At 33.1% G+C, this 11,118-nt stretch overlaps 1 protein-coding gene across 2 annotated transcripts; it reads right to left on the bottom strand.

Moving 5' to 3' along the window:
* Positions 1-2,303: 2,303 nt before the first annotated feature.
* LOC115986989 (receptor-like protein 13) lies at positions 2,304-9,985 on the bottom strand. 2 transcript variants are annotated; one of them, XM_031110428.1, is made up of 6 exons: positions 9,536-9,985; positions 9,183-9,341; positions 5,822-5,896; positions 5,589-5,735; positions 4,615-4,759; positions 2,304-4,537 (listed from the first exon to the last, which is right to left on the bottom strand). In XM_031110428.1, exons 1-6 carry the CDS (start codon positions 9,915-9,917, stop codon positions 2,338-2,340), a joined length of 3,108 nt encoding a protein of 1,035 aa, XP_030966288.1. In that variant the 5' UTR covers positions 9,918-9,985; the 3' UTR covers positions 2,304-2,337. The 2 variants fall into 2 exon arrangements, with proteins under 2 accessions (XP_030966288.1, XP_030966287.1); XM_031110427.1 differs by having other exon boundaries at positions 5,813-5,896.
* Positions 9,986-11,118: the final 1,133 nt, after the last annotated feature.

The following is an 11,118-nucleotide window of genomic DNA, read 5'->3' on the forward strand; positions in this document are numbered from 1 at the left end:
ACAAAAATATTTTCTCTAGTTGTGAAGATGTCAACAATCAGATTGGTACTGGAAATGGTGGCTGCAGAAAACTTACATCTTGAGTAATTAGATGTGAAGACAGCATTCCTTTATGGTGACTTGGAGGAAGACGTTTAAATGATTCAGCCAGAAGGGTTCATTGTTCAGGGATAAGAGAATCTAGTCTGCAAACTAAGAAAGAGCTTGTATGGCCTAAAACAAGCTCTTAAACAGTGGTACAAAAAATTTGATAGTTTTATGCATAGAATTGGGTTCAAGAGATGTGAAGCTGATCACTATTGCTATGTGAAGTCTTTTGACGATTCTTACATCATATTACTGTTGTATGTGGATGATATGCTTATTGCAGGATCTAGCATTAAGAAGATTAATAATCTGAAAAAGCAGTTGTCCAAACAGTTTGCAATGAAGGATTTGGGAGCTACAAAGCGAATCCTTGGTATGAGAATCATTAGAGATAAGGCTAATGGTACATTGAAGCTTTTACAGTCAGAGTATGTGAAGAAGGTTCTCAGCAGGTTCAACATGAATGAAGCTAAACCAATGAGCACACCCTTGGGTAGTCATTTCAAACTAAGTAAAGAACAGTCACCGAAAACAGAAGAAGAAAGAGACCATATGAGCAAGGTGCTCTATGCCTCAGCTATTGGTAGCTTGATGTATGTTATGGTGTGTACAAGGCTAGACATTGCACATGCAGTGGGAGTTGTGAGCAGATTCATGAGTAGGCCTGGAAAGCAGCATTGGGAGGTAGTCAAATGGTATTAGAGCCCATGGTGGTGTGCAGCGAAGGTGGTGAGGTGTTTAGGGTCCCTACCCAGTGGGGACAGAGAAAGCCTAAACGGCCCACACACAAAGATCCTGAAGAAGAAAAAAAGAAAAAAATGGCCAACAAAGAAATATTGCTAATGGTGCTAAATAATGGTGTGATGCAAGGTTCCTATGGACATGGACATGCGGGGTTCCCATGGATGTGCGTGTGAGGTTGACAGGTGGTTCCCATGGATGGCGTATGAGAGACTCATGGATGATGCATTGATGAAGTGAAAAGCCTATTAGGCAAGGGGGAGTGAGTAGGACTTGTTCATAACCTATAGAAAGGTCTTAAAGCCCACAGAGAGACAAAGGCTCAAACGTGAAAGGGAGATTGTTGGGTTACACGTGTGAGTGAAGTCTCACATTGAATAAAGATGAGAAGAATGAGTGGTTAATCTAACATAATTGAGCACATACCCATTAGACTTAGGCCTTTTGGGTTAAAGTATATCTCTATATGTTATATTAATTACTCAAGGAAGCTCCCCAAGGTGTTTATCTCCCCAACAACCCCCGCGACTTGATTATTGGACTGATCAATTAATAATGAGATCTGATTTGTTTGTTGAGGTTCTTTCATGTCCTTATCCCTTTGTTGGGACAGGAAAAAAACCAAAGCCGAATAGCATCTCTCTATCCCTCCATGTCATTTCTATGGGATTGGCTTTTAGCCAAAGATAATTGGCTTCTTGTAGAGGTTCTTTCTTGTTCTAGTTCTCTATAGTATCATGATCTAACTAATTTCTGATATTTAGGTTTGCTCTGGCACCCAGCCTGGTTAGAAGGTAGTTTTGAAGAAGAAAGGTTGGTGAGCTAGACATGCCAAATTTCATTATGTTCACTTATAAAAAAATTTGTGTGATAAATGATTCTATTTTGGCTTGCCACTTGCATCCTATCAATGATCAGGCACATACTCTTTGAATCAGTGGATTCAAGTTATTGATCTCCAAATATCAAGTGCATTGGATTCAAATCTTCTAAGGAACATTGAAGTATGTGGACTAGAGGTTCATGTTGCAGCAGATCACTATTAGAGACATATGTGAAATTCAAAACTTAGTTTGGTAACTATAGTTAGATTTACAAAGAATGAGGTTATTTTGACTATAAATATCTATCTTATAGGGAAATTGTTCACCTCAATCATATTTATAAGGTCAAGTTCTCCCAGGTTTTTCCTTTGAAACTATTGTGTTCCATTGGTTTCCGAGATCATCATATCTTGTATCTTTTAAATTTCCGAACTTGCATAATAATATTGATGATTATGTGTTTAGCCTAAATCTTCCAAAATGGATCTAATAATTAACTTGGATTCAAAATTGGTTAAATATAATGTTTTGAAAGGGGTCTAAAATTAAAATGCACAATCTTCGTAGTTAGAACAACATAGCCAAATTCAAAATTTACACAACTGATATATTTATTCAAAGTTCAAACTTTAGATTCAAAATCCACGAGAAAGAGACACATGCATGTAACCATTAAAATGCAAGGCTATGCAAGCCTGAAATTGAACAACTTACGGTAATGAACCACAACAAAACAGTAGCAATTGTCAATGCACACCTCAATGAAGTTAAACCACGCCCTACACCAGTAAGGATTTATGTAGAGAACTGCAACAAGTCCCAACAACGCTGTTATGTAAACCACCAGAAAGGTTATGTAGAAGACATCCATGTCAATGAAACTACCGCCATCTTCCCCATCATGATCCACTAGCTTTGTAGACGGAGGTCCGATTTTGGTGCAATCATGTAATGGAGGTCCACACAAAAGAGGGTTACCCTCATAACTACTTTCACCAAAAGTCCCGAATTGATTTTTTCTTTCTGGCGTTGTACCTGATAAGTTATTATGTGCCACACTGAAGACGGCTAGAAAGGTAATTTCGGTCAATTCAGGTGGAATTTTACCACTTAAATTGTTATAGGAAAGATCCAAACTCTCCATCAGCTTCAAGTTTGAGAATGTTGTAGGGATTGGTCCAGTTAGATTGTTGTGTGATAAGTTCATTGCCCGGATGGTGCTCATCATTCCAAGTTGAGGTGGGATTTCACCTACTAACTTGTTGCATGAGAGGTCAATTCCAAACATGTAGTTGAGAATGTCTCCATTATAGGAGTCAATTCTATTCTTTGTTGTGAACTCTGCTTCATCTGTCTGACTTACAACTGTCACAAAATAACCCACATGATTCCAGTCAACATAGTATGGCATTCTAATTTGGTACGTAGCAAGCAGTAACTCGTAACCTCTAAAAATAGGCTTTTGGGTGGATGCCATTAAAGTAATGTTACTCAAGCAATGTGGTATTGTACCTGAAAATTTATTGTAGGAAAGATCCAACAAGTTTAAGTTTTGCAAAAGGCATAATTGATTTGGGATCCTACCTTCTAAATGGTTTTCTCTCAAAAGAAGAATGCTCAAGGATGAGAGGTTGCCGATCCAATCAGGAATGCTTCCAATTAAGAGGTTATCTCTAAGATTTAATGTAACTAGATTAGAGTTGTTTTTGAACGCACATGGAATTGGACCGCTCAACCAATTTTTATTCAGATAAACTGATGTAATATATGATGAATTGAAGCACGATGGAGTAGAGCCAGATAGATTGTTCTCGGAAAGGTCAAGAAATCGAAGTCTAACAAGTTTGCACAACTCGATTGGGATAGGACCTTCAAGTTGATTTTTGGCCATAACAAGTTCTGTTAAACCAGACATGTTCCCCAACCACGTTGGAAGCATGCCTGAAAAATGGTTATTACTAAAATCAATTGTCAGAAGATGATTTAATTTTGAGATGCTCTTTGGGATCATTCCCGTAAAGTGATTGTTATCCAAAAGTAAAATGCTTAAATTAGTCAGATTGAAATTGGTGGGAAATATTTGGCCACTGAAGTTATTATATGACAATCTGAGAAACCCTAAGTTCTGGCAGCCCATTCCAAAAAGCATTGGTATTGTTCCTGATAAATGATTCTCAAACAAGTCTAGAAATCGTATGAAAACCAATTTCCCAAAAGAAGAAGGTATACTACCTTGAAATGCATTTTTAGACATGTTTAAATATTCTAAATTTGGAAAAATTAAACCAAAAGTTACGGGGATTGGACCCTGTAAGTGATTATCTGAAATATCTATGTTCCTAATGTTGTGACAAATATCATATGGCAGCATGAAAGGCCCCGTGAAAGAGTTATTATTTAAGAAAAGGGACTCCAATTTTGTATTGTTTTCTAGCAACCAAGTGGGAAACTTTCCGACCAAATTATTGTGAGAGAGATCAATCACTACCAACTCATATTGGTAATGAAGAAATCTAGGAGTTGTGCCATTGACATTGAGTCCGTTAGAAAGACTCAAAAACTGTAATTGGAAGGTTGGAATCCAAGTATGAGAGTTAGGTTCAAAGGCAATTTTATTGTTATCACCTAATAAGTCCTTAAGATTTGAGAGGTTAGAAAAGGTGGACATTGTGGCTGGGATCAAGAAGTCGTTATTTGACAGATAGAGGTGCTCAAGTGATGTCAAACTTGGTAGTCGGGAGCGGGCAATGTTCCCGGTGAAGTGATTGTTAGAGAGATCCAATACTTGAAGTGATGTCAAGTTTGCCATACATGAAGGTAGCATCCCTTCAAAATTATTGCTGCTGAGCTGTATCTCTTGGAGCTTCCTAAGTTCACACCAGCCTGTAAAATGAGATTAGTATCGATTAGATTCTAGTATTGTAGCTTCCTAAGTAATATCATTGTGAAAGCAACCTACCTTTGTGCAGGTAAGCTACCGTTGAGATTACAGTATTGCACTGACAATACTTTAAGAGAATTCATAACTCCGACTTTGTGAAGGAAGCTGTTATCAATTGATGAATCATCCAAGTACAGCTGCTCTAGGTTGTTTAGTGCACCTAACTCTAAAATAATAATAAAATTTTTAGACATGGAAATTGTAAAAAAAAATTATTGATATGGTATACTATGACATAGTTACTACTGTTAGAAAGATATGTGGCATGCCATATGTAAGTTTAAATAAAAGCAATATATACAGATTTTGGTTTAACAAATCCAAGAAAGAATTAGAAATGTCCACTTTGTTTTTATCATCAACATCATCAGTGACAGGTGTGAAAACTGAATAATTTGTCCATAGTAAAAGACATTTTTCCTAACTAGGTGGAATTTTATAACAAGAATGTCAACAAATTTAAAAGTAAATGCTTCTATTAGAACTTTTTACTCCTTCCGTTTTTTTCTAAAATCCAAAATCTGTACAATATGGTTTTCAAAAGCATGAAATAAACTTTCAATGTCTGAAACTTCTGCTTTGTTATTTTCTTGAGAAAGTGGTAAAGTAAACATGACAGCCATTTTTCGAGTTCCATTGGTCTACAAATATGTGCATAAACTGATTGAGTTATAAAAGATCTCTATGTTCTTTCGAAGACTATGGCATTTTAACAAGTGATTCCAAATCATTATAATAAGAAGGTTTTTATTGCAAGAGATGCAAAATTATTATCGAGAATAATAAAAGATTTGAAAATGTAATACGAAATTTATTTTAAATTACGAAAGAATCAAATGTTATAATGGCTCAAATGTCAAGGAACACAAGTTTTGTTTCATTTTTTTGAAAAGAAATTTCATGAAAATATTTACAAAAATTTTATAATAGGTTATGGTTTTACAGTAATGATTATCTTACTGTGTATATAGGAGTCTGAGCATTGTATAATTTACCTTTAGTAGTGTACGATCCTTCCAAATTGTTTCCTCCAATATTTAATCTCTTCAACGATGGGAAGACAGCTAATGACTTAAGAATTCGTGCATTAAAATTGTTGCCACTCAAATCTAGGACTTGCAACTTACTTAAGCTGTTTGAATCTATAGGGAAAAATAAAATATTTCATTAGGCATATGGCATACTATGTAAAATACGGCCTACACATGTACTTGACAACCTGTCATACCTTCCGTTGTCACAAAGTCATTGATATAATTTCTGCCCAAGTAGAGCTCCTCCAAGTTGTTAAATGCTTTGAAGTCTACATGAAAAAATAAATTAATTAAAAGATCGTAGATTTTAGTAGTTCAATTTGTCTAGATTAAAGGTTGAATTTCAATTTGAGAATCTTAAATTAAGGGATTTGAATTGGAGAGTTTCACTTTAAATAAAAAAAATAAGTGAAAAATATATGTTTTGTTTTTTAATTAATTTTTTATTTGTTTTATTAAATTTTAATTTTTACAATATTTTTATTAAATTTTACTTTTAACAGATTTTTATAATAAAAAATAAACCTTAAGAAGCTATAATGAATAATTGAAACCCCAAAGTGTACAATTGACTTAAACCCTAAGTGCATTTCGGCCAAAAAAGGAGGTGAGATTTAGTTGCATTAATCACAATGAATAATAAGAGGAGGAAAACCAAAAAGTTTAAACGCTCACAAGCGTGAATTGCTCTTCATTTGCAAACCAATATTCAATGAAGAAAACCACAATGAATTTCTACGCGCAAACCAATAAATTATTGATCAATATAATTTTATTTTCAAAAACTATGTAATTAATAATAAAATATTTATTGACATGTACCTTAAAAGACTTAATAAGAGGGTATCGCATGAGAGGGTCTCATAAGACCACTTTCTCCCAACGGAAAAGTCTCTCATGCGATATGCCTAGCGCATGAGATACTCACTCTCACCCAACATGCGGGTCTCACGTGTTGGGAGAGAAAGATCTAATAGTAATAATACTATCTCATATGACACTCTTGTTTTTTTTTTGTTAACAAGACCCTTAATGGAATATCCTATTTTAATTTCTTTCTTCTAGTAAGTAATGATTCCTCTTTCCTCTATGAATATTAATTTGGGTCAACTTTCTTTTACAATAGACTATAATATTTAATTGTTCAAGTTTTCTTATAAAAGAATAATAAAGTGAAAGATATTTTTTTTATTTAAAAATAATAATTGGTATACTCGGAGTCCAATTGACAAGGCACTCTGCAGTCTGCACTATTAAAAGCAAGTCATTTAATACAACAATTAACAAATTTTTTTTTTTTTTTGGGCTTATCTCATATATTTGTAGAAAATTTATTTTTATTGGTATGAACTACTTTGAATTTCAACCAAATTTTGGACATGTCCATCTTTGTTATAATCTCAACAATAAACGTAAAATAGGTATAACCCTATTAATAGTATACCCAATGCAGGGAATAATTTTTCATTGAACGGACTTTAAATAAGTCTAATAAATGATTAGCAAAAAAATATATGTCAAATAAATAAATATAATAGGCTACGCAAAACTTTACAGTGAGATTTGAACATGGACTTTGGACTAGTGCCTAAAATCTGGCGCCTTAGACCTGTCAGCCAAACTGTACGCATATAATGTCATATTGTCTATTTTAAATTTATTAATAACCAGTCGCTAACTCGTGCGATGCACGAAAAAACTGTTAATTTATCACTTATGACAGTGCTAAACAGCCTTAAAACCTAAGACTAACCCATGGAATGGATTTGAAATTTTTTCACAAATAAAGAAAGTGTTACATGAAGTTTTGTGAATATGATACCTTACATTTTGTGAAAATGAGAGTCATATTTGATATATTTAAGAAGCAAATAAATATCTAACGTACGTAATACTAATAGATATCTAACTCTTATCACAAAAAATGAATGTTGCACGTTAGGATTACAATCTCAAAATTCCCTATCCTATAGTCAATACAAAACATTCAATTACTAAATGAAAAATATTAATTAACCAAAAATTACTTATTTATTTGTATAAATAAGTAAACATAGATAATTATATTATAATAATATAAGTATTAAAAGTACTTAAGATATTTGTTGTATGTCAATCGATTTGCGTTTGGGTTAGGATTAAAAATTAAAATTTTTCAATTCCAACAAAATAAATGGCATCCAAACACACCCTTAATTAGTATCATCAGTCAGTGCACGTGTCACATCACATTGAGCTCAAAGCCAAAAAAAAAAAACTAATGGCTTTGCCCCATCTTTTATTCAAAACTTAAAACCTTTCTACTTTCCAAATGCAAGTCACGTGGAGGCTTTTTTTTTTTTTGGGGTAAACATCATGTGGAGGCTTTGGAAACATAAAAAAAAGAATACAAAATGTCAAAAACAAAAAGAGAGAAACTATAGAGACTGGAGATGGACAAAAGAAAGAGGAGGAAAAGAAGAAAAAAGAGTACAAACTGTCAAAAACAAAAAGAGAGAAACTACAGAGATTGGAGACGGACATAAGAAAGAGGAGGAAAAGAAGAAAAAAGAAGAACAAACAGCAGTAGAAGATGAAGGCGTGACACCATGACTGGCGACTTGTGTTGGCAACCTGCTGCTTCAACTTGGCACTGCCCCTGCTGCGTTGTCTTCTTCTTCTCTGTTTTCCCCTTACAAATAATAAATTTATGGAATGAAGAGGAAGATGACAAAGAGAGAGATGAGATTATTTTGGTTTATTTTGGTCTTGGTGATTTATGGGTTTGGTTTGTGTTGGGTGGGTATTGTGTTTGAAGAAATTTATGGGATGAGGAGGAAGATGACGAAGAGGGAGATGGGAAATTATTTTGGTTTTGGTTTGGGTTTGTGCTCATAAGTACTGTTTTGGTTTGTGTTGGGAAAGGCAGAGCATCGTGAAAGGGAAAAGGCAGAGTATCGGGTTTTAGAAAACTGTTATTACGTTTTTTTTTTTTTTAATGTTTTTTTTAATAATATGCTGATGTAGAAATTTGTGGGAGCTTCAAAAGTTTCGGTTATATATATATATAGACTAATTGTTATGGAGTCTTAAGACGTCTAACAATAAATAAATAAATAAATATATATATGTTTTTTTTTTTTTTTTTTTTGAGAAGAGGCCTAACAATATAGAATAGTGTAAGAAATAACTTTATGTCAAATCATTTTAATTTATATCAGATTTTTAACTAAATTTATAAGATGTAAAGTTAATAAAGCTAATTTTTTGAATTTCACTTATCACTTAAGTAATATTTTCAGTCATTTCATCAATTTATACCAATTTTTTAATTAGGTAAAAGTTCCCGTTAACATTTCCCAATATATAAATGGCCAATAATTTAGTTTTTCTTAAACGAACAACAGTTTCATAAATAATTTCATTTAAAAGAGGTAATGAAAAAAAAAAAGTGTGAAATTTGATTGTATAAATCTCGATGATTGATATAGGAGGTAAATAAAAAATATTACGTTCTCAATAAGCATGAAACACTCTTCCAATCTTCTTTTGCAAATTAATTAATGATAATTTTACCTTGGATGTGGATTGATCCATTCAAGTTGTTGTAACGCAAATCTAGTTCCTTGAGCAAAGCAATAGTACCACTAAAGGATTGCAGAATGCTGTTATTGAAATGATTAAAATCCAAGTGAACCACCTCCAGCTTGCTCAACGCAGAGAATCTTTCAAAACCTATGATTTTGATTTAGATGCTTCAATTTGCATGTCTGCAACTATGTATTCCCACAAAACAATATAAAATGATTCCTAACATACAACTAATCTTTTTCCCAATTTTTTTTTTTTTTTTTTAAGAAAATGAGATAATAGAAAAATTAGGATATCGACAAATGCTACCTACTTTTCTTAGGATATAAACTTGGTACCTTCATTTGGGACCCATCCAGGAATGGAATTAGAACTCAAATCGAGGTATTGGAGCTCTTCAAAGGGAAGAAACATAGAGGCATTAAAGTACCAACGTCCCCTATCTTCCCTACTCCAAGGGCCCAACGTACCATTAAGAGTAAGTTGGATTACACGCCCAGTAGTGATGTTACACTTAACTCTTTCCCACTCACAGCAATCACTCACTTTATTGCTTAAGTTCCAAACAGAAAAATCATATTCACTAGCATGGTCGATGGAAGCTTTGAGTTGCAAGAGAGCAATTCTCTCTTGCTCCCAGCAACCAAAGCACCCATTCATACCAAAATGAACCAAAACTAACACCACCGGCCACCACCAATAACATCCCGGCAACTCCATTACTTTCTCTTTTTCTGATTTTTTATAACAATAAGACTGACAAAGTTTTTGCTCAACTCTAATTTATGCTTCCAAGCAAAATAGGTTTTGAATTGAAATAACACTACCACCACCATCCTATATATAACCACAACTCATACAATTTTCTCAAATCATATCTTGTCCTTTTTCTGATAGCAAAAAGTTACATCCATTATTTGAGATGACTTGGACTAAGTCTTCGTAGTTCACATCATGGTGTCTTTCCATCTAGCTACGATGACAATCTTTTCTAAATAAAAAAAGGTGCAAGAAGATAATTTATTTTCTTTAAATGAATAAATATTTTGATTGAGGGAAGTAAAAAGAACCAATGGCCTTACTAGTATAGTTTCACTCGAATGAAGTTTAACTTTGGGTTGATAATTTACAAATCCGTGAGACACAAAAGTAAAAGAAAATAGAAGAAAAATATATAACCCATTTATTTATTTATTTTTAGTTTCTATCTAATTCATTCACATTTTCCACTCTATCTTAGTTTTTGTTTAATCCATCCAACAAGCAGGAAAGCTACATCCACTGCTAATACAATGGTATGCAAGGTAAAGAATAAGAAAAAAAAATTATTAAATTCTAAATAAATATCCATTTAGTTTTAACAAACTAATAAGAAAGACAAGTACTGAAGTACACAAAAACATTGTTCTGTATGTAATACATGACAAGACACAAAATACCATTATTTCTTACTACATTATTATTATTATAATGAAATCAATGAAAATTATAAGAAAAAGAGGACAAATCTTTTGAAAAAGAGAGCCAAATATAAAATTGTGGAGAATATACTTTTTCTCTTTCTGCCGGCCCCCCTTTGGATCCCATTTGACTTCATCCCTATACAAAAGAGCTTTCTCATATCATATTTGTTCTAAAGCAAAAAATTTACATCCATTATTTGAGATGACCAAGACTTCTTTTATTTCTTTTTTCTTTTTTTTATGTGAGGAACAAGATGACCAAGAATAAGTTTCCGTTTGGAAATAACTTATCTAGTTTTTTGTTGAAAATTTTTGGTTCAAAGTGTGTTAAAGTATACTTGTACCCTAAATTTTTTTGAAAAAGTGGAAAAATGCAAGAAAAAAAAAAGAGATTTTAAAAAAATTGTATGTAAAAGCTAAAAACTAATGCAAAAAGCTGATTTCAAACACACTCTAAG

Source organism: Quercus lobata, chromosome 4, assembly GCF_001633185.2.
Source record: "Quercus lobata isolate SW786 chromosome 4, ValleyOak3.0 Primary Assembly, whole genome shotgun sequence".
Taxonomy (NCBI): Eukaryota; Viridiplantae; Streptophyta; class Magnoliopsida; order Fagales; family Fagaceae; genus Quercus; species Quercus lobata.

Coding starts and splice junctions, on each gene's coding strand:
- LOC115986989 (XM_031110427.1), bottom strand. CDS start 9,917: ATGGAGTTGCCGGGATGTTATTGGTGGTGGCCGGTGGTGTTAGTTTTG. Junction 9,342..9,535: donor TGGATGGGTCCCAAATGAAG/GTACCAAGTTTA, acceptor TCAAAATCATAG/GTTTTGAAAGATTCTCTGCG. Junction 4,538..4,614: donor AACGGTAGCTTACCTGCACA/AAGGTAGGTTGC, acceptor ATCTCATTTTAC/AGGCTGGTGTGAACTTAGGA.